Below are 27,620 nucleotides of genomic sequence, written 5' to 3'. Positions count from 1 at the left end.
GGTGAATTTTATTTTGTAAGCAACAATATGAACAGGTGAGTAAGCACAGGCACCCTCTGCGGGGCTGGCCTCCGGTCCCAGCACCCCCCATGAGCAGACGAGGGCAAGCCCCCCCCTGCGACGCCGCAGTCCTTTGGCACGGCAAGGCCCGGCCTTCAGTATTTGCCATCACCAAATGGATGTGCAGTCTCAGAATGTACCTCCCCCCCCTTCCCCAGGTTAAAAAAACCCCCATCGTACAGCTGCAAACCAGTAAAAAAAATTGCTTCCAGCTTACGGAGAGCGAAATGGCCCGTTGGACTACGAACTGAAATCTCGTTCTGGAGAGAACCAGCTGGTTGTGACACAAAGTACCGTATTTACAACTCAGAAATATAACCGTTGTATACTTTAATTCATAGCAAATTTAATACATTAGTGTTTACAAAATAAATTCTGGACTCGGCTGAAACAGCGTGCTGCTTCGCAAGTTCTTGTTCCTTCCTCACTTTAGCCGGGGCGAGCGGCACGCTCCAGGGCTTCCTCTGCGATCCAGGCGCAGCGCTCGGCCGTCGAGACAGCGGCACGCCTCGCGCCAGCCGCGCGGCCCGCGCCTCCAGCCGTCCTTCAGCGTCTCGGGGAGGCCGCTCAGCGCCGCGCCGCGGCACCGGCTAACGTTACGGACCGAAGACACCTCTTCATCTGTAGGGCTGGCGGACACAACAGGCAAGGGGAGACACAACTACACATCCAGTCTCTTATTTCTAACAGCAAAGCCGCCAGCTCCATTGCTTAAAGTCAGATACTTCGGTCAGTGAAACGGTACCATACAGCTCCAAGAAACATTTTTTTTAAAAAAACAAACATTTTAATAGTATAAAAAGTTGTTTACTGGTGTTTTTCTACTATAAAGCTTTGTTCCACGAATCCAAAGTGGTAAAATAATTAGGTACGTTTACAGTGATAAGAGACCGCAGTGTAGACGTTCCAGCTCGCGTTTTGCCGGCCGTCTCAGCGCAACGCAGGCAGCGACCGGATCGCTGACGCGCGCCGGCGACGCGGAGCGAACTGCAGAGACGAAGCGCGCAGCCGAGCGGGGAGATTCGCCTGCTGGCACGGCAGCTGGCTTGCTCCAGCCCTCCCTCTCCCCTCCAGAACGCGCCGGAGGCAAAATAAAAACGGGTTCAGAAACCCAGGCGTAGAACTATCGTGACAGCAGGAGAGCGACTCTGATCGAGGGAGCTGCGCGGAGGGGACATGGATGCGCACAAACGCGCCCGCGGTAAGTTCCAAAGTTATACGCCGACCAGTTCTCCTTAGATAAAATGACATCTGCCAAAGCGAAAATGTACAAAAGAAAAAAAAAAAAAAACAATAAAAACCATCAAATAAATAAAGAGTACAGATGTTAATTCATCACACACATAACGAAACGTATTGGCGTACTGTACGCAGTATACGGGATATTCATAGAATCATCTGGGCTGGACAGCGCTTCATCGGGAGCCGCGTGCTCAAGGCGTAACTCCTCGCCTCCGAAAGATCTTCTGGGTATCAAGTGCAACCTGTCGCACCGACGCGTAAATCCTGCATCGTGTTTCGTCTCTGCCACGCCTAGGATGCTCCCCACCCCCACTCCCTTTTTAAAAGATCCACAGAGAAGTCCAAAAAAGTTATAACGGTCTCAGCCACAACTCTCGCAGCCCCGTCCACGCTACTTGGTCTCTTGGGTTCCCCACCAAAGGGGATTTTAGCAATTCCACAGCGTGTCCAACCGCGGTTTTTCCCCCAGGGGACGGGAGCCAGCCTGCGGGCTCCTCCGTACCCTCCCTGTCTCGCCCCACGCTCCCGAACCGCAGGCGGGTGGGCGTTACGCCGTCAGCGCCTGACACGCGGGCTGCCGAAACCGCTGGAAGCGATCTCACGGGAGCGAAGTGTCACGTACGTCCGCTACGACACAGAATCGGGGTCTGGGGCTACCAAATTCTATATCCACGTAACAACTTGAAACCAGGAAACATTTTACGCGTTTTCCCGTTTTTTTTTTCTACAGATATCGTTGCAAACTCGCTGTTAATTGCGTCACGAGGTTCGCACTCCTAATTCTCCAAGGATTTTTAATTCAAATGTTGAACCACCATATCTACGCTAGGTACACTGAAAGTAGACATTGAAATTTCAAGTAAAATGAACTGTAGCCACATCTACTGGACTCAATACACGTCCCGACATCTAGATTTACTTTGATAAGTTATACAAATACATAATACATTCTTAAATAATGAAGCCCCCACAATATTAATTTGTGAGTCTTCCCACGTTACAAAACCACTCGAACAGGAATGTTTATCCACCTGTATTACTGATTTAGTTTGCAGTGTCTCTCGCTTTCCTGTTTCCACAGATTACTGTACCAGTTCTTAGGCTTTGGCTATTGAAATCTCTTATTTGAATGAGGCAACACTGGTTATTAAGGCTGTTTTTTTTTTCTCTCTTGTGAAGTTTCGTTCTTTACTACGACCCCGTTTTCCAGAGCAGAGCGACTATCTTGTGTCTTCAGGTTCTGTTTTAATGACCTTCCTTTCTATGTTGTTAAAAGCCGAATGAGGAAAATCCTTTAAAATACCAAGGCCTTCTGCGTTAAGAAAAGAAAGAAAGAAAGAAGATGTTAAAAACAGTGCTTGGAAACAAATATATTCTGTTCTTAATTCAACAGAAAGGTCCATGAACCATACAGGTACTCCAACAAACAGCTGAAGCAACAGATCCTGCCTCCGCTGGGTCAGAACCACCCCAGTTACGTCGCAGTGACGACAGAGCCATCGCCGCAGACTTGCTTCAGCTCTCTCCGGGAGCAGGGCTCCGTGGAGATGCGCTCTTCGCTTGCATTTTGAAAGGGAATCAGTGAAAAGCCCCAGCTAGAAATTTCACAACGTGAATTATCGCTGCGATCGGGACAAACGGCAAGAAGACGAGCGCAGACTGCGATGCACCAAAGCAGAAGATGCAAGAATCTGCCCAGTCTGCAAAACAACTACTTCTGCATCTTGTCTTTCACATAACCTCTTTCCCGTTGCATCTCCCGAACTCAGATGGGATTTTATTATTATTCCTGAAGCTGCGAGAGCCTCAGGAATCCCTGGCTTCATCTCAGCATTACACCGAAGCCACCCGGATGGATTTCACAGAGGATTCTCGCTGCCTTCTATCGAACCAAGAACGAGTTTCTCGCAGCGCCAGAGGTAAACGACAAAATTGCCAGCGAGCAGAGGTCAGTGAACGGGAAACCCGGATCAAAACATTTACTGCATGGTTTGGTTCACAGCATAGAAACAGAGCTAGGTGCTTATAGACCAGAATAAAATCTCTTTTTATCCTCTGAGCTTTTCCCAAAGAATACGACACAGTAATACGACGGTGGGTCGTTCACAAGCGCCAGCACTAACCCGAGGACTGGGACTTTGCCTCACCGCTGGGGTAAAGCCGGATCAGGTCGCTGCACAGGGGTTTTCCAGCGTGCTGCTCTCCATCAAGCGGAATGTGCTGCAACTGTCTGCTCGGCAGATTTGACACGCGGAGATTCAGCGGTCTTTCACCTGGAGGTTGTTCACAGCGAAACACCGACGCATTAAAAGCCAAGCAACATCAAAAAACAGGTAAGAGACTTTAAGACGTACTAATTCTGCCAGCAAAAAGCGCATCCTGAATTCCAGCTGCTCCGGGAAGATTTCTAGCCAAACAAGGCTGAGGTAAACGTCGCTCTGCAGATTACGCCGCAGGCGCCGCCAGAAACACACACTCAGCCATACCAAACCAAAAATAAGGCAAGATCTCTCATATGCTGCTCAGAAAACCCTTTGAGTTCCTAAAAATTCCTGCTCACACTGGGCAATGGACAAATGGTATGAAGAAGCTTGCACTATCGAGAAGAGCTGGATCCACCCTCCTAATTCTTCCTGTAGACTTGGGTACCGCGCTGTTTGACCAAGACACACAAATGAAAACCTACGTTTTAATGCTTATTTCTATTGACTTCCTTACTTTCTCCCTTTACTGCTTCTCCCCACCCACCCCCCCACCTCCTTAAACAAACTAGCTCTTAAAAAACAGATACAAGTACTTGTGGTTGTATTTCTTGTGTTTATAACGTTTTGTCTCATTTCACAACATTAAAAAACAAAAAGAAATCCAAACAGAAAGCGCTCGAACAAAACAAACACTCCTAAAATTAACTCCAGCTCAGGAATAGCCAGTTGGTAGATCAAAGACATAACCACAAAACTGTCAGCTTTTTGAAGAATAACAAGCTACTAAGAACATCATTAGAATCTGCTTAGTTCCAAGGAGTTTACAGAGCCAGCTCCTCGGGTTTTGTTCCTAGACTGCACAAACAGGTAAACAACAAGGGGCACCAACCACGTTCTCTGCTTCACTTGCGATTTCCGCACGGCGAGAACACAAACCTACTAGACACAAACCTAGAGCTACTGGAGACAGTCCAGCGGAGGGCTACAAGGATGGTGAGGGGACTGGAGCATCTCTCCTACGAGGAGAGGCTGAGGGAGCTGGGCTTGTTCAGCCTGGAGAAGAGAAGGCTGCGAGGGGACCTTAGAAATGCTTATAAATATCTGCAGGGTGGGTGTCAGGAGGATGGGGCCAAGCTCTTTTCAGTGGTGCCCAGTGACAGGACAAGGGGCAATGGGCACAAACTGAAGCAGAGGAAGTTCCAGCTGAAGATGAGGAAGAACTTCTTCCCTCTGAGGGTGACGGAGCCCTGGCCCAGGCTGCCCAGGTAGGTTGTGGAGTCTCCTTCTCTGGAGATATTCCAGCCCCGCCTGGACAAGGTCCTCTACAGCCTGCTGTAGGTGACCCTGCTTCGGCAGGGTGTTGGACTAGATGACCCACAGAGGTCCCTGCCAACCCCTACCACTCTGTGATTCTGTGAAACCAAACACAACATCCCACTCCATTTCCAAAACTTTGGATACAGCCAGAGCCGAGTTCTGCCCTCGGTACCGGCAGCGCACCCTGCCTTCCTCCCTCCCCACCGCGTCCGCGGGGAAAGCGGTTTGCCCAGGCGCATCGGAGGAACAGAGCAGAACGCGACTGTGCACCCGATCGCGCTCTTCAGACCGCAGGCACTCCAGGGCAGAGATCTTGCCTCGTCCGTTCAGCGCTCAGCCTCCCGTACTAGGTAAGTAACGCCCCTGACAAAGGTTGCGCCACGCCAAACGCATCCGCTGGCAGCGACGCCGTGCCTGGGAGCCACCGTACCTTGTCCGTCGGCAGTATCCAGCGACATGCCGTTGGGGCTGTGCTCTTCCGAGTTCTGCCTGTAACACCCCGTGGAAAGACGCCTCTCCAGTGCAGCCTGGTTGCAGAGAAACTCCATCTGTTTTGCCATCACCTTTTCCGACTGCAAATAAAGCAAAAAAAAAAAAATATTTTCTCTCTATATGCATACATATAGCAAGTCAAAACAGAGGGAAAAAACCAGTGTCAGATGATAAGGCTAACAGCCTAGCTAGAGGTTTTTGTTGACTCATATGTACAGATGTGTGCTTTACAGTTTCTTCAAAACGATCGAGCAAACAAAATATTTTTGCACCCATAAAGATTTTCATACCGTACGTCTGAGTCACAGCAAAATACTTAAAATGCAAGCTGCTGTTCATCCACACAGCAATGCAACATTCAATTATCTTCTTACAAAACACACAAAAATCACTTTCTGCACGTTAGGACTGCAGGTTACGTGAAGAAAATCTCCAGAAGAGAGAAAAATAACGTCTTAATTATCCGGTTAGCTCTGTTCAAATACACGTCTCCACAAAGCAGTCCAAGAGCAATGGCAACATCTGCTAAAAACTTCTGCCAAGATTTCACCAGACATCTTGGAATCTTTATTTTAGGAAACAGCACTACCCAGGCTTAAAAATCTGCCATGCTGAAAGTGTAGGATGACAGTATGTTTGTGGGGGATAAAGGTGTGAAACGTCTGTCTAGAAGAAGAACAAGACCTATACACCTCTCGAGAGCGAAACTAAACAATGCGGAGCAACGTGGGAGGAAATGGCGTCTGAACGTTTGTCATTGACTTCAATGCCAAGAGAATTCTAACTTTCGATATCATCTTGTTCTTCAGGATGTAAATAAGCATCTTGCAAAAATCAGAAGAAAAATCACAAGTCAAGAAAGTTGATTTAGAGGAGCCGCAATGAACGCAGAACAGAAAGCGTACAAGCCTAACATCTGCGATCGACAGGGAAAAATTCATTTCTCTTTCAGGTCACGCCGTAACCGTTTCAACCAGCACAGAGGCCTGTTAACGGCAGAGCACTTAACTTTTTGTGGGAGACGACGAAAGCCCTGACTTACTCAGCACAGTTCAACAACAGCGCAACAGCCCAGCAAAACCTGAGCTTCTCCAGCACAGCGACGACCCTGCCCGCAGGGTAATGACGCGACCGCTCTTCGCTCACGCTGGCTTAGAGCTCGCCAGGCCCCGCAGAAGAACACTGACAGACCAAGCTTGGCCTTGGGCGGTAAAAAAAGAAACCCTTTTTAAATAGTTTACTTTCAAGGGTGCTTTAACTTCGCTATTCTGTCACTCCCGTTACAACTTTGAAACTGTAAAATAATTTTTAAAAAGACCAAAACATTTCTCGCTCGTGACATCGTCGTTGTCGAACTGGGACAAAACCAAATTTTAACCTGCGATGATGCTTCTGATAACCATACAAAAACCTGTCGAGTTGCAGATACATTTAAGCTTCAGATAAACCTCTAGCCCACTGTTACGTAGCAGTGATCAACGAAAACTCTAAAGCACATACAAGAGGAAAGTAAGTTTGCAAAACTCCAGTTCATTTAACTATTATGTGACATCAGAACACACTTTTTGATGTGTCACCACAAACGGATTTCTACGACTGTACACTACTTTGCAATAGCAGGTGGCGAAAGACAGGGTAACGCGTCTTGTCTCAGAAAACAGGAGTGCAACTCCTAAATGTAATTTTACGTGAAAATTCGGTGGTTACATTTGCCCAGATCAGCTATACAAAATAAATCTGTTGCAACTCAGCATGAGATCCCTCCTTGGCAACAACTGGCAGTAGGAGATGGGTCTCTTGCCTAAAGGTTGGGATACACTACAGAAAAGACAAAGAAAGAATTGGAAGTCTGTCTTCACTTACAGAAAGCTTTCTGGATACTCCAAAACACTGCACGTCCACCAGGCTGGATGTTCTTTAGAAAGGCAATTGATCCTCTCGCATCCAGAGGTCCACCATTTCCTGAATACACTGACCTTTCCTTAGAAGAGATGTCAGAACTGAGGACTCCAAGATGCCTACACTCTGTTCCTCCAGACTCACCAACCTGCACTTTCCATTTATAGCCCCTAACACAAGCAGCACAGCACATACGGTACCCATAGTGCCCTACTCGCTCCCGACAGGCGAGCGCGTATTTTCGAGCCAGCCACACTAGATCTTGCCTCCCTGGAACTAAGTGGGGTAAAGCTGTAGCACCGTGTCAGAACAGTTTCAGCAGGTAAACCCAAATTAAAAGTGATGCAATCACAGCTAAACCGGGTAGGCCTTTAAAAATTGATGGTAATTCCTTTAGTCATCAAAACAACACATCAAAATCAACGTACAAAGACATGGCCTGTATTATTCAGTGTAGCGCAGTTGGTTTACCTGGGAATTAAGAGCTGTCGAGTCTTCACTCTTCCCTTTAGCCAAGGCAAGTGGCATTTTGTCTTGCTGATAGAGTGTCTGGACTGTGTCCTGGAAATCAGGATAACCGTCCTGTTGAGCATAAGAAGAAACCAAACACCAAGAGGGACACATTATTATTGATTTGTCTTCACTCCCTCCGCTCACTCAAAAGAAAAAAGAAAAAACAAAACACATTCCTGAACCTCTGTGAAAATTCTGGGCTGCGATTTACGTGTTCGTGTTATCCACTTCATTTATGTTTGTGCACAAAATGCGCACAGCCCCTCTACAACAACAGCTATGTATCCAAAATGGCATCCACAGGCAATCGTCTCTCACAGCTTCAGGGGAAACCAAACTACTGTTGTCACTGACATGGAACGAGTTTACGTTCAGCCTTGCCAGGCAGATTTAGGCCCGTAGTTTCTGTCCCTCATTACTTACAGCAGCTTTGGAGATTCTTAACAAATCAAGTTTATATGTGGTCAAGAATAAGGCACAGCAGCTGGATATACTACCTTTGAGAAGCTGAGCAAAGCCTCCCGAAATTCACCGTATTTCACGCAGAACCTACACTAGTATCACAGAACAAAGTATCACCATTTTACAAGCAGGGTAGCAAAGACTTTATACACTACGGGAAATCATGATTCAATCATTCCTTCAGTCTCAAATGCTTATGGCATGCAAATCTCTTTTGCAGCTTGCATATGTACCAATAAAGCAAATAAAGTTCCTCTGAAAGCCTGCCAGACTCCATTAAAATAAATTAATCATCGAAGCAAAGGTTCAAGATGAGAAATTTACCCTGCTCGGCATTATAACAGGCAAGCTCGTGTAAAATAGAGGAACATCCAGAAATGCTTACAAAAGCACGGTATAGGTGACATTTTTAAAATCGGAGAAGAAGCTCGAGATTTTAAGACAGACCCAAGCCTGAAAGCAGCGATGTCTGCCAGCGACGTGCTGTAGACCCCGGTACCAAAAGCACACCAAATATGTCGGTATATTTTCCTTGTGGATTCTTGAGGCACATGCACGGAAATAGGACCATTTTTGACAACAGCTGGCCAAATGGGTTTACAGCCCAAGAAAAGAAAAGCGATCTTTCAGAGAAACCACAGGGGAAGGACCACAGGGTCCACGCCGTCGGCAGGCCGGCGGGAGAGTGGCGGTCAGACCCTCCGTGCAACGCGATGCCAGTAAAGCTACTCTTTGTGCTCAGGGGGGGGAAAAAATAATAATAAAAAAAATATCTGTCTGAACACTGCATACTGCTTTTATCCACCCAACATACTCCCTCGGGGAAAAAATAAACATGATGGGTATGCAAAATTTCATAGCCAGGTAAACTGCCACAAAACCTCATCCTCCAGAAACAAAGGCTCCGCAACGCATTTCCATCAGCGCTGACCATTTTTGTAGACAGACCTGAATTTGTCTCGGAGAGCAGAATGATTCTGTGTGGGAAGATGAGAAACACAAAAACCCATCGCTCAGGATCCTATTTTTGAAACAAAACAGGTAAGGCGGCTGTTCACGCCGTATCCGTGATCCCTTGCCAAGACAAAACCCGAGGGTGTTTCCTCCAAGCGGGGCCGGCTGCCTGTAGCCCTGACTGTCACCCGTCAGTCACGCAGCGGGTAACCCTCGCCTGCGGCTCCGGTCGCCTTCCCGGAGCCCGTCCCCGTCGGCCGGGGAGCCTGCTTTGTCCCTCTGCATGTCCGCTTTGCCGCGCTGCCGCTGCTCCTCGCTTGTTTGTCAGGCGGCTTCGTGCAGCAGATGTTCTCAGTCCCACATGTGCTTTTTCGCTCCCTCTAATGACATTTTCCCTATGCAAACAGTAGCTTCTACTGCTTTTCGCTGTCTCTGTGAAAAAAACACCAATCCCACACGTGGCCCGGCTTGCTTTGCAGCCTTCTGGGCGATGGCGGAGGTGGGCCTCTCCTCCCCTCTCCCCCCGCCCGCGACGGCAGCCTCCGCTCCCGTCGCACAGCGAGAATATTTTTAAAACTCCTTTTCTTTGCCCACACCGAGCCTGAACCCCAAGGCAGAGCGGCCGTGACGAGCAGCCTCTCCCCCCACGGCTTCCGCGCCACGGACCTCTGGGCTTGTTTCGCTTTCGACGCCGGTGCCGCAACGGCTCGTCGCTGCGAGCGGTGCTGGCGCCGGGGCACGGAAGCTGACCGAAATCCGGGGTGCCCACGCCCCGCAACGCCCACGCCGGAGACATCCCTGCTCTGCAGCAGGAGCAGACGTTTCCATCCCTCCTCGCTGCCCCGCTCTTTGTCCAGAGCGGATTTAGGAACCGCAACCCCCTTTTTTAACGACCCGCTTCCAAACCCCAGCTCCCCCCGTTCCCTTTTTCACTCCCTCCACACCTCCGGTCTGTCATTCGCCGGGGATTTTTTTCCCCCTTCTCCTCTCCACACTTCGCTCCCACGGCTCGCCCACCCACTCGACGAGTGAGAGGGGGCAGAGCGCGCAGGGGGAGAGCAAGGCTTTCACAGGTAATTTGCTGTAATTCACGGCAGATTGTTTCTTTGTAAAGCTCGTGCCAGTTTCATATTCAGGGGGAGGATGAATTTACAGCGGTGGCTGGAACACGGCGATGTCGCAGCTTGCACACGCAGCTCTGCTGAAGGATGACCTTCAGACGCTCTCTGGAGATTTTTTTAAGTGTTATTATATTTCAGGAAATTAACTCATCTTCTCCCCCCCCCCCAGTAATCTTTTACACTATGCAAATAGAGTGTGAAGCCTTTCCAAATTCAAGCACTAGCGTTACAGACCACGCTTTGCGGAGACGTTAACGACTACCGGCTAAAGGAATGGTGAATCAAAATACAGAGTTGAGCCTTAAAACACACAGGCAAAATGACCTTTACCAAAAAAAAAAAAAGGAAGAAAAAAGAAAGAGACAGAGCTAGTTACAGCAACAACAAAAAAATCACCCATGTTCAGACCCTCTGCGTGACATTAGCGTGACAGTGAGCTAACAGAGTGACAATGAAGCATTCCAACTTTAAAAACAGGATAAGGAATATTTATCCAGAACAGAAGGAAAACTCTGCAGCATTTGCTATCATTTTCATTTTTGCCTCCACCTTTCTAAAAACAAAGAACCCCACAAAATCCCCAAGCATACTACTAAAAAAAGGACTTTTTTCACAAAATGCAAGCCCCAAGAACCCAAAACACGACACGTAAAAGTGATCTACTGCGCAATACTGCATCTTTTTTAAATTTCTTTGAAGACAAGTCCATGATTTATTGAGTACCTCAGAATTATAATGCACTGAAGTAATGGTTTGCGCCTTAAAAGACTCCCGAACTCGTAAGGAAGAAGACATTGATGCTGATAACAACATTGGTCATTTCATAATTAATAATGCTGTGCTATCAGATGAAAGATTATTTCATTTAGTTTCATTTTCGATTTCTTATTTTGGAAAAAAGTCCTACTTCTGAAATAGTCATTTGTACTGTTGGGACATTAAATTTTCGCGAGCACTTTAAGATACGACTGGTAATTCCAGACAAACAGAAAACCAAGTAAACATTCTTTCTCAGAATTACTGAACTAAAAAGTCTCTAGAGAACACAGGCCTTCCAGGCTCTTCACGATTTCACCATGCAGAAGAGACTGCACATCCCCTAAGGCTGTCCAAACTTCCTGCTCCCCAGCAAATCTGAAGTTTCAGCCTGTTATTTTTCAGGATTTTAATTTTACTTTTTCCTTCAACGAAGATCCTGTGCGGAAAACAGAACCTCCCTTGCAGCGTGTCATTTTAGAGACTTGCTCATCACCAATTATTACTGAACGAAGGAAAAACTTCCTAATGCTGACATCTAATAGTCAGTGAAATACTGCTGCAAGCAGAGGAGCGGCAGCTCCCCACCAGCTCTTCTAAATTAGGACTAGACTGGAGAAAACAGGGGAGGCTCAAGGAACCATCCTGCAACATGCTGGTCAAGGCAGATTAGAATCATTTCAGGCAGCTTTTCCCCGCTCTTTTTTGGGGGTCGAAGAACAAGCGTAGGTCGACGCGAATCCCAACGCATGTGAACGACATTACTGACTTGCCACCGAAGCTACCAGCAAACCCTCCACGCACATGTACATTTGGTGTCATGTAAACTCAAACTACACCTCTACACAGCCTTGATGGAACTTCATAAATAAGATTAAATCCTCTATACCTATTCATAATTGCGTTTTCAGAACTAACTGCTCTCACACCAGGGTTTGCTGCACGGGAAAAGCCCCTGTACAAGTACCAAGGCACTATGCTACTGAAAACATGAAAGCCTTGCATTCAGTGCATCCACCACAGATGGAGTTACACGTGTGAAACACACTCCAGAACACGCTGCAGCTTCCCTCTACAGTTACAGAATATCTCACCTATCTGTGCCACAGGCACAGAATCACAGAATCACAGAATAGTAGGGGTTGGAAGGGACCTCTGTGGGTCATCTAGTCCAACCCCCCTGCCGAAGCAGGGTCACCCACAGCAGGCCGCACAAGATCTTGTCCAGGCGGGTCTTGAATATCTCCAGAGAAGGAGACTCCACAACCTCCCTGGGCAGCCTGTTCCAGTGCTCCGTCACCCTCAGAGGGAAGAAGTTCTTCCTCATGTTCAGACGGAACTTCCTGTGCCTCAGTTTGTGCCCATTGCCCCTTGTCCTGTCACTGGGCACCACTGGAAAGAGCTTGGCCCCATCCTCCTGACACCCACCCTTCAGATATTTGTAGGCATTTCTAAGGTCCCCTCTCAGCCTTCTCTACTTCAGGCTGAACAAGCCCAGTTCCCTCAACCTCTCCTCGTAGTGGAGATGCTCCAGTCCCCTCACCATCCCTCACATCCAGCTCAGGCCTAGCTCACGTTCTAACACACGTTTAACCTACAGCTTTTGGAGCAGGCAGGACCGTAAAAAAAGCCCCTAACACTATGGACTGATTAGATATCCACCGAACAGTGAAACAGAAATATGCTTAAAAAATAAATTACAAAGGAAGATCTGCTATTCTTATGAGGCATACAGTATACTTATTTACAACTTTTTTTTTTTTTAAGTGAAAAGGCCTCAGATTTCCTTTCCAGCAGTGGCAACTGAAGCAAAAGGTAAACTACAGATGTGCTGCTCCTGCACTCCCAACAAGAAACTCGAGGCAGAACACGCATCTCCCTAAGCAACACCTTGTGCAGATGTATACATTAGCCATGCACGCATGTGCTTTTTACACAAAACTGGTTACAAAAACCTGTAAATTAATATCTACAGGCGCAGAGACAGCTTTTAGTCAGCTTTTGACTTTTCCATAGGATCAGTTTTCCAATTTACAGCATAGTTGGGGATGGCTATGCCTGCCATCAGTCCTTACCCAGAGCTCAGGACACAACCAGAAGCTGACTCCAGCGAATGAAGCAAACCCCACCTCACAGGGACTTACAAGCAGGAGGCCTCATGGGAAGACATTTCCTACAGCACTTCAGCTTTTTCCACCGCAGGAAGTCAGCCCGTCCCATTCCTCGCCCCTCCTACTCACTCCGAGGGCAAAACACCGAGAGTAACTTCACCATAAAGTAAATCCTACTCTTCACCCCTGCTCCTACAGGTTTCTCCAACAAGTATTTACATTTTCAGAGACAGTGGTGACGTTCTTCCCCCCTCTCCTTCTCTCACACCCATCAACTGTCTGTCAAATGTTCTTCTGACACATTTCCTTAAGACAGATCCCTTCACAACAAAAAAGAATTTTAGCATGCATAGGTCAAAACGCAGGAAGTCTCAATACTGTACCTCTATCTTGATCCTCTTCGGTGACAGCTCGTCCCTTTCTCCACATTTAGACCTAGAAGAGAAGGCACACACACCATCAGTAAATAGCACATCAACCCCGGCCATCAGAAACAGTAATGAAAAACAGAGTCAGGAGGGGAGGAGGGGAAGAAAAGTCAGGCAAGAACAAGCGAGATGCACAGAAAAAGCCTCCAATTCACTTGGGCTTGGCAGTAAATGTCACAAGTGTAGAGGAATACAAGCACTTTGTGTTGTTTTCAAAAGCGTCAACAGACTCACGCTCTCTTCTTCCGAACAGAAAGGAAATCTACCTGAGGACGGAGAATTACAGAAATGCCTTTGGCACTGCCTGCCCAGAATGGATGTGTATCTACATTAATCAGTACGGAAAAAAGGGGAGCAAAGCAAAGCCATAAAAATCTCCTATGAGTGTAGGGAACAGGTATTTTGAAAGGACATCACGCTACACCTGAGGGAGTTGGCATTTGAAAGCAATATATAGAAAGCATCAAGACTTTCAATCATATTTACTAACTCTGCAGGTTTAATTGGATTGATTGAAAGGCTATCAAGCCTTTGTTCCTTCTTTATTAGGGCAGTTCGTTTAACAGAACATAACAACCGAAATTAGGACTCTGCTCCAGTTCTCTTAGAGCAAGCTTGTAAGTCACTCCCGATGACCTTATCTTTTTCATTCCCCAGAAACTAACAAGCCAAATCTGTATATGGAAAAAAAAAATTTAAAATTGATATATTAAGCAGCTTTGGCTACTCTGCCTATTTACATTGACCCTGAAATACACAAATGCCTCCAATAGTTGAAACGTCAGCCTCTCTGATGCCTCTGAACATGCACTATCATTGCAAAAGCTGGAAAGCTAGAGAGCAAATAGAAAGGTAATTCAAGACAGCTAAATCTTCGCACTTTGAAAGCTTCACGACTTCAACAGCATTCTCCTACCCTCCTCAGAAGAGCACTTTGCCAGCTAAAGAGCAAGCAGAAAGTGTCTCTAGTGCTTCAGAAGCAATGCCATCAGACTGATTAGCTCCCCGAAAGTAAAGGCCCTCTGAGTTAATTAAAACCTTACTTGGTGGTCCTGTAAGTATACTTGTAGGTAACTTCTCGAGAGATTTGCCGAGCTAGCGCGAAGAGTTCGTCTCTCCTGGTCAACAACGCGTTATCTTTTACGCACAGCTGAGCGGCTGCTTCGTTAACTGTTAGCTGGAAATTAAACACAGAAAACAGGGATTCAGGGCTTTGCATACTTTCACCCACTGTGCTTGTGAAAGCACCCGCTCTTCTGAAATAACAACAAAATTTCAAATAACAAAAAAATTTCAACGGCAAGTAAAATTCCCTATAACTGTATACTAAACCCCGGAGGGTTCAATCAATTTATTTATACCCTTACCAAGCCAGGTAAGCTTCTGGGAAGAGTAGAGATACAAACGTGGTCGGCGCATTCAATGTCCTTCAAAGTAAAACACTGTAAGACACTCTCAGTGAGCGCTGCTGGTGCCTCATCCCAGCGTTAATTAAATCTCAGCATAAAACAGGAGCTCTGAATGTTCACACTGTTTGGCTCCCAACGCCTGGTTTACAGAGAATACTATTTTTATAAGCGCAATATGCCCAGGACTTGGGGGGGGGGGGGGGGGGAAAAGCCACAAGAAAAAATCCTGACAGTGTGGGTACAGATGGCTTTCCCTGGTGAATACAGCATAAATTCTGTAGAAGGTGATGGTTTAAGCAACGATTAAACTTTTTTTAGCTGTGTTTCTCACCCTCATGTTTGCGAAGACTATCTTCAGACATGAATCAAATGTAACGTGTAACAAGGATGTTTTCCTGAGCCTGCCGGGACACATTTCTAGTGCCTCTGCTGCTGGCAATAGTTTCATACCGAGGGGAAAAAAACCCACAGTAAGTTAAGGCTCAAAATGGTTTCGCAATGTTCTCTGGAAGCCTATAGAAAGCGGAGACGCCGTCATGAACTCTACCAGCTTCACAGCGCCGCTGCCTGAAAAGCCGACGGTCAACGGCACGGACAAACAACGGAATTATTAACGCCAAGGAGAGACACCGAAACCGAGCTGCCTGGGAGGAGATGCCCTGCTCCTTCCACGGTAAGCAGGGGCTGAAGAGACATGCTCCCTTCTTCCCCAGCTGGAGAACAGCCAGCACTTGCAAAGAGACAGAACAGCAAGAGGCCACCAGAACGCTACAGGTGTTTTTCCCACCGTGCCCACAGCTCTTGCTGGAGCGTGTCCAGAGGAGGGCAGCGAGCCTGGTGAGGGGTCTGGAGAACAAGTCTTCTGAGGAGCGGCTGAGGGAGCTGGGGTGGTTTAGTCTGGAGAAGAGCAGGCTGAGGGGGGACCTTATTGCTCTCTACAACTACCAGAAAGGACGTTGAGGTAAGGTGGGTGTTGGTCTCTTCTCCCAGGTAACAGGCAATAGGATGAGAGGCAATGGCCTCAAGTTGCGTCAGGGGAGGTTTACACAGAATCACAGAATGTTCAGGGTTGGAAGGGGCCTCTGTGGGTCATCTGGTCCAACCCTCCTGCCGAAGCAGGGTCACCCAGAGCAGGCTGCACAGCACCGTGTCCAGGCAGGTCTTGAATATCTCCAGAGAAGGAGACTCCACAGCCTCCCTGGGCAGCCTGGGCCAGGGCTCCATCACCCTCAGAGGGAAGAAGTTCTTCCTCATGTTCAGCTGGAACTTCCTCTGCTTCAGTTTGTGCCCATTGCCCCTTGTCCTGTCGCTGGGCACCACTGAAAAGAGTTTGGCCCCATCCTCCTGACGCCCACCCTGCAGATATTTAGAGGCATTTCTAAGGTCCCCTCTCAGCCTTCTCTTCTTCAGGCTAAACAAGCCCATCTCCCTCAGCCTCTCCTCGTTTAGATTAGGCATCAGGAAAAAGTTCTTCACAGAAAGAGTGGTCAGGCATTGGAACGTGCTGCCCAAGGAAGTGGTGGAGTCCCCATCCCTGGGGGTGTTTAAAAAACGTGGAGATGTGGCACTTCTGGACATGGTTTAGTAGGAATGGTGGTGTTGGGCGGATGGTTGGACTCGATGATCTTCGAGGTCTTTTCCAACCTATGATTCTACGACTCTGACTCCTTATTTCTGGAAATTCAGCTGCTTCGAATGGACGTGGCTTCTTGCGCATGAACACAGCCCAAGCTTTGCTGCTGCTGCCAACACCGTGCTGCGTGCGTGTCTCCGGGTGGTGAGCACTACCAAGCAGCCAGCATTTCCCAGCGCAGGCCGTCTATCCGCGACGCACTCAGCTGTGCCATCCCGGCAGTGCAAAGAACGGCCGCGGGCCAGCGCGCAGGGCTCGACACCAAAAACACCGCTTCTACCAAAAAAAACCAAAATTGCTTTTCGCGGCAGCGGGTGGAAGGGTCTGCAGCGACGTGGTGGAGGAGGCCAAGAGCCCTGCTCCTTCACCCCGCCATGAAATGTCGCTTGTGAGTCACATCCCAGGGGCCCAAGAGGCGATGTGGCCCATCCCTGAAGGGTGGAAGATGTCCTGGGACACGAACAGCACCCAGCCGTGCCGTCCCTCGGCCGCAGCGCTGGGCAGCATCCCGGGGAGAAAAACACATTCTGCCTAACGCAACGCTGCTTCTCCGGGGAGGCTGAGAAAACAAGAGCACGTCTCGAAGGAGCTGAGAGCCTCCCAGCGCCCCAGTAAACCCTCACGCAGAACTGCTGCTCCTAATGCTTCACCAGCGTTTTTTCCTGTGTTTAGCATAAAAGCCTCTGCCGCGAGCGGGGCACGTCCCGCGATGCCTGCGTGCTAACCAGAGTGCAAAGGCGTCTCTAACAGGCGAGCCAGACGTGTCGCCCGATCCTTTCGCCTCGCTACAGCCAAGAGAAAAAATAATCTCGCAGAGATCAGGCGTAGAAGGGTGGGAAGCTCAGGTTTAATCTGCAAACATCTCTAGGTTACTATGTTCCTACAGTATAATGTACTACAACAACAAACTGTTACCCCTTAGACAGCAACGGTTGTTCTACAAGGTCTATCTTTTCAGAAAAAACACAGGGCGGGGGGAAAGGTACAAAAATAAAAGATTAATACAACATTGATGAAAAGAATTACCATCCAAAGCAGGCATTAATTTCTGTAACGGCGATAGCTATTACTTTGCCGAGGATGAATAATACGGCTAGTGCTTGCAAAATAACTTGAGATGTTTTTTATCCCTCAATAAAGTGTTGAAAGGTTGCAGAGAGCCAAAATGACTGAAAATGCTTTGGGTAGTTCCAGGCAAATGCTGTTTATCCTAATATATGGGAAAAGCCAACTGTTTGTTTGTTTGTTTTTCCTGGTTTCTTCTTTCAGGTCACATCCAGACTTACCGAACTGAAGCACATCATGGCTTCCTGCCTTTTCAGGAGGCATCATACTGCAGATAGAAAGCGTTGCGTGCCTAAAAATAAAGATTCTGTTTGCCGGAAGCCTTAATGATACGGAGCAGCACGCAACCACACAGGCTCTACGGAGAGGGATGGGTCTAATCCCATCTGATGGGGTTCACAGATTCCCCCACTAAAAAACACATCATTAAATACCAAGCCCTCCTGTTTTGGTGAGTCAGCGAAAGAAAAGGAAGAGATCAAGCTAGACAAAATTTATTACTTGCATTTCTTATTCCTGTTTCTCACACTGTTAAAGTGGATTTTTTTTTTTTTTTTTTTTGGTTTTACAGGTACCTAGACAAGCACTGAAATACTGACACGCGAACCACAAATCTGACTCCAGCACACACGGGTCACCGAGTCGCAGGGAATGCCTCGTACCCACCCCTCCTCCAGCCCAACTTTCAACACGAAGCACTCTCCGTGCTTGAAAAGCTGTGCAATGCCGAGACAACGGGACGGATTAAGGACAGCGCGTTTACTAGTTCTGCAACCTCTTTGAAAGACTCTGCATCAGATTTTCTGCTAGGTCAGTGCTTCACGCAGATAATCCCACCACCAGCGCACACTTCCAAAGCAGCTCGGTGCCTACAGCTCTCAGTGGCCTCTAATGGCTGCCCAAGCCCTCTCGGATGCGCCGGTGTTCACACCGAAACAGAGAATCACAGAATCACAGAATAGTAGGGGTTGGAAGGGACCTCTGTGGGTCATCTAGTCCAACCCTCCTGCCCAAGCAGGGTCACCTACAGCAGGCTGCACAGGACCTTGTCCAGGCGGGTCTTGAATATCTCCAGAGAAGGAGACTCCACAACCTCCCTGGGCAGCCTGTTCCAGGGCTCCGTCACCCTCAGAGGGAAGAAGTTCTTCCTCATGTTCAGCTGGAACTTCCTGTGCCTCAGTTTGTGCCCATTGCCCCTTGTCCTGTCGCTGGGCACCACTGGAAAGAGCTTGGCCCCATCCTCCTGACACCCACCCTTCAGATATTTGTAGGCATTTCTAAGGTCCCCTCTCAGCCTTCTCTTCTTCAGGCTGAACAAGCCCAGCTCCCTCAACCTCTCCTCGTAGGGTAGATGTTCCAGTCCCCTCACCATCCTCGTAGCCCTCCGCTGGACTCTCTCCAGTAGCTCCTCATCTTTCTTGAACTGGGGAGCCCAGAACTGGACACAGTACTCTAGATGAGGCCTCACTAGGGCAGTGTAGAGGGGAAGGAGAACCTCCCTCGTCCTGCTGGCCACACTCTTCTTGATGCACCCCAGGATCCCATTGGCTTTCTTGGCAGAATACTCTCACAAATTCACCACTGATGATTCCGTCAGCTTTGAGTTTAACTTGCACGCAAGCCCACTCTGCTTGAGGAGCCAGAGCTCCCTTCATCTTTACGCCGAGAAGCTAACCCCTACTTAAGCTTTTTAAATCCATAGTGAAGTTTACTCAGCTGCTCGTTGCCAGCTGCACAGACAAACCTTGAACTGCGAGGCAGAATGACAGCCTTGGAATGCATGAACACGTGCAGAAACAGTCTCTGGACAAGCAGAAACTTACCTCCCTGGTCGTTTCAGGTCCTTCCTTCTGAGCAGCAAACTGTTTAAGCCAGCAAAAACAAAAAACCCACTGAAGTTGAGTTTGCAACAGGCAAACTCAGGTTTAGCAGATCCTAAACAAAAAAACGGTCTCACTGCTACAACTGGTATATTTTCTGCTTTAAAATGGAAGTAGAGAGAAAACTGTTCAAGACAAAACTTTGTGAAGTCCGGCCTCTTTAAGCAAACAGTAAACCAATTATGAGGAAATTCTTCTTGCTTGCATGTGTGCAGTTCCCATCAAGTTCAGCGAGGCCCCACATGCGTAAGTGAGGCATAAGTCAACCACTTACTCCTTTGATCTTGTGCCCTTAATCATAATAGCGATAGAAGTATTTCCTACAGCCAAACCATGCTCTCATTCCATTTTTAAACATGGTTTTACAGTGATGTAGTAAAGATCTCCAGTGCAATACTGAAAAAAAAAAAAAATTAGCAAGGCAGAGCAGCCATCCTTTCTTCCAGCTCTTTGCCACCCTGCTCCTTCGAACTACAACCTGGCTACTCACCCCTCCAGCTCCGCAGAGCCACTCCTGAGCCTACCGCACGCCTGACACAAAAGCCGGCCCCGGCGCCCACCTCCCGTCACGCTGCCCGGTGCCGGGAAATTATCCCACGAGATGCCCGCCCAGGTTTCAGAGAATTTTCTGCACCCACAGAGAGACTGTGGAAGCGCATGGCTGCACACGCTGTACACCGTGACCTCCTCTGTGCTCGGGTGGGGAGAACCCCTTCCTCCGAATCCTGACTCTGCAGCGAGGTCCACGGGACATCCACGCTCTCAAACCCTGCCCCATCTCACAGGCGCCTCGTTCCGTTACGGGACAGCCTTCCGCGAGACCAGGGGGGTAAGACGGGATCTGTCCTTGCACGTTGGGTGAATTCATAAATTTAAGTGCTCAACATAAAGCCACAAAGCACCTCAGCGAAGCGGCACAACTAAAGCTGCGTGGTAGAAACGCGCTGGCTGCCGACAAGCTCCCTTGGAAGCATCTCCCCGGTCTGTAGCAAAAGCCCCGGTGAAGTCACCGACGGTGATGTGCAGCTGCCTTCTAAACATAAATACGTAAAGAAATACGCCTTGTTTCCTTCTGCCCTTCCACTCAGCAGCATAGAGAGAACGTAGTCTTACGTTATGGATCACACACCTACAAAACTTCTTCTCGAAGCAAAAAAAGGCTAAAGCCAGTACAGTTTTTTTGGCACTCCTGTAACATAAACATTGCCTTTCCTTTTGGGAGCTAAGCCTTACATGCCAAATTTTAAATCCAACTGAAATGTTGCAATCGCTGTTAACTGTGAAAATGCTGATGCAGCACTCGTATCAACAGCGTTTTGGCACTGCTTCGAATTAATGTTTGTTCTCCTCTGGTACTGCGCTTCGGCGCTAGGGAACTATTCCCCACACGGACACACCTATTGCGTTACAACACCACAGCAGTCTGAGCCTCCAGCGAGCCAGAAGAGGAGCAAAGGAAGCCCGCACGGACTCCTGACGACAAGGGGGAACAGATGCTGTGCCTTCACATCACAGTCACCCTTCAACACCGCAGACGGTCCTTTCCCCTCCTCCTGGCACAGCCTGCCCTGCACTGTGTCCCCAAAACACGACAGGTTGGATAATTCAGCTCCACCCCAATTCAAAGACAAAAAACCCCCACCCCATCGGGTGCGGGGACCTCATCGGCGGAATCCTTTTTACCTCGAGGGCACAAGCTACGGAACAGGGTCTCAGGGCAAGGGAGGACAGCAGAGGGTAGCGACCAAGCCAGGTGATCCCGCTCCCAGACACCAGCGGTTTTAGTTATTCATCTTCCAACTAACCAGTCTACTCTCCGAGCTGCAGCGGAACACCGAGACAGGACTGCTTTAAAACCGCGCTGAACGCCTAGAATCCCACGGGCACGCTCGGCGCTACCGGTTTGCCGTTTCAGCGCCGAACCGCTTAAACCCTCTGTCTGCCAGGCCACAGCAGGGACCGAGCGGTCTGAGGACGCCAAGTTGAAGGCATCAGCGCACACGTGCAGGCACCCACCCGGGAACGGGTTCTTCTGCCGCAGCCAAGACCTCCACCCCAGGGCAGGACCGCCCGCGGCTCCCGTACGAGACGCAGCTCCCGTCACCCGGCGGGACGTGCCCGTACGAGAAGAACATCTCACAAAAAGGCGCAGGGGTAGGGGAGGAAGCCCGCTGCCGCTCAAGGTGTTTTACCTCGTGGAGGGTGAGGTGCTTGCCATCCTTTCTTTTCGAGTCAAACCTGCCATATATTGCACTGTACTTCCTGATCTCCTCCTCTTTGTGAGGGTCCTCGTCACTCATCTCAAAGATGTGACCAATCATCTTTGCCAGTTTCTTATTTGTTTTCAGTAACTCCTTGACTTCGTTCGAGTCACTTTTGGGCAGGGAGGGAACCATTCGTTCCACGCACTCGGCGACCGACAGCGCGGCGGCGGCATCCAGGGTCTCGCTGTTTTCCTTTGGTGAAGCCGGAGAGCCGAGGTCAGCCGGGGAAAGGCTGTGCTCGCTCTCCGTGGTGTGGTGTCCCTGCCAGAGTCTCGGCTCGCTGCCGCTCTGCAGCGACAAGCTCCCCGCCACGTCGGACTTGCTCGCGCCCACGCTCTGCACGCACGTCGTGGCAGCGCATTTCGGGATCTTCAGGTGAGGCTCTCGGGTGCCGCTGTTCCTTTCGTAGCTGCTGCAGGATATCCCCAGCCACGCAGGAGACCCCTCTGGCAGCTTGTAGATCGGGATGCTGCTGACCGGTAAGGAGGTGAGAGGCTGGTTGAAGAGACCAGGGTTTGTCACCCAGTCCCTCAAAGCCTTCTGCAGCCTTCGGACGTGAAGCGGCTTGCTAGCCATGCCTACCAGAGCCATTATCTCCAAAAACTCCTCTTCGCCCGCTTCGCAGAGCTGCTGGACGTCGTCGCCACCCTGCTGAATGAAGGCATCGAAGTAGAACAGGAGATTCGCTTTTTGCAGTATTCGGTACAGCTGCAGTTCCCCCAGGGTTCTGGGCAGAGCCGACGCCATCACGGATGACAGGATCTGCAAACAGGGAGGAGAGAGAGAAGATGAGCGTCAGAAGGCCGACGTCCAGATGCGCGCTGCCCCCACCGCCCACCCTTCCGTGAGGCTGTCCGCTCGGAGGACGGGATTTCCTTCTCTCATCACAAGCACACGTATGGAGAGGAAAAAAAGGGGCGACAGCCTTAATTTTTGACCAGTTAAATTAATGGAAACTTCTGTGGAAAAACAAATCAGCAGACAGTTGCGATGCACCTACAAAAAAAGATGATTCAAACACGGAGCCAGCTTGTTTTCAGCATTCCCACTCCATGTTTGTTCCCAAGAATGTCATTCAATATTGCTCACTGCTCCTGCTTGACTCTCTTTTATATCTCCAGATCAAAACGATCACAAAACACGCCGAAGAGTTACCGAACACTTGATCCCCTGAGGAAAGCAAGCTCACCAGCTTCCATTCGCCTGAATTCTCAACTTGTTTCCCCCCATAGCGGCGTGGAGGACTGTGAAAGGGAAGCAAAGAAGCAGAGTGCTTCACGGAACCCCAGAGGATTAACGAAGCCGGATCAATAAAAGGGTGTTTTAAAACCAAGTACTTCTACAGTTTTCCCCACTTCACATAAAAAGGATCTGACGCCTCCGCTGATCTTAATTGCGGCAGCAATATCCGCAGACGAAGCAAAAATACTGGTGGATTCCAGCACACAGAGTCAACACAGGTTATTTCGAATTCACCTGCTAACGGGCCTGCACGTCACTGCTACTGATGACACGAAATACCGCTCGGCCACACAGCAGCCGCGCTCCGAGGGCTCCCAGCAGACAGACCGCAGCGGTACTCTCCCTTTCTGCCGGCGGAAAAACCATTCGCGCAAGCTTCAACTTCATAAAACCCGTTATCCACGGTCATCCCGCCAATAATCAACTCTCCAGAGAAATCTACGATCTCACACACACCCCTCTTCACTCTACGATGGCTTTCACAACTACAAGCGGATAATTTCCAGTATTACTGGATCAAGCTAAACCACCAATCAATAAGGCCTAAAGCATGTAATTTATAGCTGGTTGGGAAACTAAAGCATGGAGCCGGTCTGCTGACATCACTCTGGCTCTACTATCACACTGCACTTTAAAAAACACAAAGTAGTAACCTAAAAATCAGCACACAGAAAACGATTTGCCTGCGCTGGGGAGAAACTGTTTTAGTAAGGCGCAGCCTCCCTCCCCCCAAAACTCCGATGCAAGAATATCCGTACGCTCAGGGGCACTGGGAGACCGGTAGCCAAAAGTAAAACTAAGGCAGAAATTATTATCACAAAAGGCACTTTTGCCAATTGTTTGGTTTGTGGGGTTATTGGTTTGGGTTGCACTGGGTTTTTTTTCTCTCCCCAATAAGTGTTTTTCTCTTCAGCAACTCCAAACAAATGTACAGATGTAACGAACGGAACTCAACTCCTACTCAGGAGGCATCTGAAAGATCAGGCTTTTGCTACAAAACTTTGATTAAACTTTACTAGAGAAAAGCAAAAGTCGGAGGCCAACAGAAACCTCACAAAAACGTTCTGTGGCAGCAACAGGACACGGACAGGCCATCTCTTCAGGAAGAAAAGCCCTGGGAAAAAAGCCAAAAAATACAAAAGCCCCAAACCACCGGCCGCACACGTTATCATCCTTTGTACGCTGGTATCTGTGAAACCGAACGGACAGCGAGTGCCCTTTAGACCTGAGCAGCCACTTCAAGGAGCCGCTGGGGAGCTCGAGAGCTAATAAACCGCATGCTTTGGAACTCGGGGTGAGACTGGAAACATTTAGGAGCTGCGTATTTTACAAATACAGTTTAGCTTTCAAAAAGAACAGTTAATTGCAGAAGAACAACTAAGTCCTGTCTACGCCCAACAACGTGAGCAGTAACAAGGAAAAACGAGGAAAAATCACTTAAGGAAATCCTTTAAAGGGTACGTAATTCAGCATTTTCGAAAATTGTCATTACTTCACAGTTCTTAGAAAAATCCTCCCATTCCACACAAACTTTGACAAGGCAAAGGACACTAACAGCTTAGGGTTTAGCAGCATTTCGGTGAGCTGCTCCTGCCCTCCTATTTCAAACGGTGTTGACCTCCTACCATCAATACCACAAATTGACTTAAGTAACTGCTACAAGAACACACGTTTGCTCTGAGAGTTCTCCATCTTAGCACGAGATCTACATAAATCTACATAAATGGACTTTGCGTAGAGAGCTCAGCTGAATCCCGGGCGGACGGTGGCAGTGGAATCACACCCAGCCCGAGAGCTCCAGGCAGGGCACGGAGCTCATTTTTCCAGCCCACAGGCTGGAAGAGCGGCAGCCTTTACCTGGAGGCTCCTAATCAACCAATCTCCTCATGGCAGATAAAGCTGGATTAATATGTACTATGGAGGCGTCTGTAGCGAGCCCGCAGTTCAGGCTGCGTTGAGATTTGCGTCTAGAGCAAGACTGAAATCCCTTTGTTTCGTACTTGAAAGACCAATTCCGTTTTCCAAATTTAGTACAGCAACTCCTGAGAGGGCCGCGCAGATTTTCCACTTAAGATTGCTACCGATTTCTGCAGAGAAGACATCTTCAAACACTCCTCCTTTTGACCTCTTTCCTCCTCTCATTGCACTGGGTTCCCTCTGCACTCACCTCAACCACTTCCCAAATATTTCTAAGCTTTTACGACGGGAAGGCTCCTTCCCTGTTCCAAGGCAGCCTCGCTGCCCCGGACATCACCGCTCCGGCTCAGCTCGCGGCCTGCGATGCCAGGAAAGCAGGTAAGCCAGCCGACCTGGAGGAGTAAGACGAGGCTTAGGAGGACAAGCAGCCAAGAAGGTTTGCTGAGAAGGCAGGACAGCGCTGCTGGAACTGGAAAGAGATTGTTAACCTGAAGGACACAAGGCATTGCTGCCGCCGCCTGGCTCTGCTGACCGACCCGGCCACGGCAGAGCCTTCGCACGCCCACCCCGGTCTCCGTGCCACACATCTTTCAGGCGACCTTTAAACGGCATCCAAGGGACACGACACTGATGCTCTCGTTCCTTAGTGCAGCGGGGACCGTGCTTTTGGGGCAAAGGCTGAGCAGGAGAGGATGTTACGTGAGGAGAAGGCACAGGGCGAGCCCTCCTCACCCCGAGCAGGACCCTGGGGCACCGTGTGCCTTCCCCCTCTCCTACAGTCTGCTCGGTAAGTCTTCGGCTCCCTAATCCGCCAGCCCAGACAGGCCTGGTTCGGGGTAACAGCCTGGCAACGTCCTCTGGCAAACCCCAAGCAGCTAAGCGGCACGACCTGCCGCCTTCGGAGCGAGCCAGCAGATCCTCCAAGGCACGGCTGAGCTCAAACCCTTCCACGGCAAGGGGTGGGAACGGGGAGGTCTGCAGCAACAAGCGAACGCGGCGACGGCAGCTGAGCTGCTCCTTCTCCCCCGTCTTTGCTCACCGTCCATACCAGCACGGAGTGTGGGAACACGCAGGGAGAGGCAGCTGTCTTCTACGTTTCTCACGTACAGAACAAACAAAGCAGCTAGGAAATTCCCCCGGACAGAAAAAAGCCGTTTCAAGCCCATGCGAGGCTGCGTGCTGTTACAGCCCCAGAAGAACCAGGAAATCACAAGTTAGATTTTTTTTTTTCCTTTTTTTTTTTTTTTCTTTTCACCCAGCCCCTGCAGCCCACAGCCACGCGTCCTCGCCCTCCGCGTTCCCTCACCCGCGCCCGCCGTGCCCTCCTCTCCCCCGACGCCGCCTGAGCTCCGACCACAAAACGTTCACTCCCGGGGAAAAAAGGACAACAACCACCCACCGCAGCACCACTGAGTGATCGTAGAAAAAGGAAAAATCAGCTCGGGGGAAACCGGGAGCGACAGGCGCAGCCGGATCCCTCCACTCCGAGCAGCGGCAGCCCAGCCCAACGTCTTCCGAAGCGGGGCGAGACGACCCCGCTTCTCCCCGTCCCCCGCAGCCGATTCCTCCAGATTTTTGCTTCAGGTGGAATTAATATTTGAGCTGTCACCTATTAAATTCAGGCGAAGGCGCGGGACATCAGGTCCCGGTGTTTCGGGTAGCGGTGGTGGCTTCGAGCGCGCCTGGCTCCCTCGGGGCGTCCTGAGGGGAGGCAGACGGCTCCCGCCGCCCTGCCAGCGGACTTCCCGGCCGGCCTCAGCGAGCCCCACGCTCGGACGCAGACCTCGCCTCAACTTAATCAGAAACTTCAAACGTGCCAAGGAGGAAAAAAAAAAAAAAAAAAAAAATTAAAATAACACCACAAGAAACGGCGTGAGGATTAATAAAGGAAAAAGGCCGAGCGCTTCGCGATCGCCGCCCGGCCCTCGGTGCGAGCGTCCCACCCGAGCCCGGCCCCGGGATGGGGAGGGAGGGGACGGGGGGTTACCTGCCGCCCCGGCATGCCCGCCGGCCCCGGGCAGCCCGCGAAGGGGAAGCCGACGGGAAGGGAAGCGGGCGGGGGGGGGGAAGCCGCCCGGCAGCCGCCCGGCCCCGCTGACAGGAACGCCGGGCCCGGCCCGGCCCGGGGGGGGGCGAACCACTGCGCGGGGTGGGGGGGGAGAGGCCGCGGCGGGGCGCGGCACCACAGCGGCGGCGAGGGGGGGGCGGCCGGTACCACAGCGCCGCCCCCCCCCTCAGTGTCCCGTCCCGCCCCGCCGCCCCCCCGCGGCAGCAGGCGCGGCGCGGACTTTCCGCCCACTCCTCCCCCCCCCTCCCCCCCCCCGCGCCGGATTTCTGCGGGAATCACCCCCGCACGCCCCGGCCGTCCCCCGCACGTACCCTGCGGTCAGCCGCTGCCGCCGGCCGCCCGGGACTCCCCTCGCTGCCGTCCCCGCGCCTGACGCTCAGCCCCGCCGAAGTTCCTGCCAGCGGCCCCCCCGCCTGCGCGCCGCCGGCCCAGGCTCCTCCTTTCCCATCGACGGGGCGGGTGGGCGAGCCGGTCCCCGCCGCCTGGGGGGGCGGGGGTGGTCAGAGGAGGGGGGCTCGGCCCGGCTCGGCGCCTGCGGAGCGCGGAGGCCGAGCGGGAGGGAGCGGCCGGCGCCCGCCCCCGC

The 27,620-nt window shown here is 50.2% G+C and overlaps 1 protein-coding gene across 5 annotated transcripts; it reads right to left on the bottom strand.

Annotated features, from left to right (window-relative positions):
• NAB1 (NGFI-A binding protein 1) lies at window positions 1–27,610 on the bottom strand. Of its 5 annotated transcripts, none has more exons than XM_075430469.1 (9): window positions 27,349–27,610; window positions 26,579–26,774; window positions 21,739–22,572; window positions 14,603–14,736; window positions 13,515–13,566; window positions 7,686–7,796; window positions 5,254–5,395; window positions 3,426–3,575; window positions 1–2,614 (listed from the first exon to the last, which is right to left on the bottom strand). In XM_075430469.1, the coding sequence occupies exons 3-9, from the start codon at window positions 22,555–22,557 to the stop codon at window positions 2,523–2,525; spliced, it is 1,500 nt and encodes a 499-aa protein (XP_075286584.1). In that variant the 5' UTR covers window positions 22,558–22,572; window positions 26,579–26,774; window positions 27,349–27,610; the 3' UTR covers window positions 1–2,522. The 5 variants fall into 5 exon arrangements, with proteins under 5 accessions (XP_075286584.1, XP_075286585.1, XP_075286583.1 ...); XM_075430470.1 differs by lacking the exon at window positions 27,349–27,610 and adding an exon at window positions 26,957–27,014; XM_075430468.1 differs by lacking the exon at window positions 26,579–26,774.
• Between the last annotated feature and the right edge of the window lie 10 nt (window positions 27,611–27,620).

The sequence above is a fragment of the Opisthocomus hoazin genome, chromosome 9, assembly GCF_030867145.1.
Source record: "Opisthocomus hoazin isolate bOpiHoa1 chromosome 9, bOpiHoa1.hap1, whole genome shotgun sequence".
Classification (NCBI taxonomy): domain Eukaryota; kingdom Metazoa; phylum Chordata; class Aves; order Opisthocomiformes; family Opisthocomidae; genus Opisthocomus; species Opisthocomus hoazin.
Note: the sequence above shows the minus strand (reverse complement) of the source record. Positions and strands in the feature narration are given on the sequence as shown.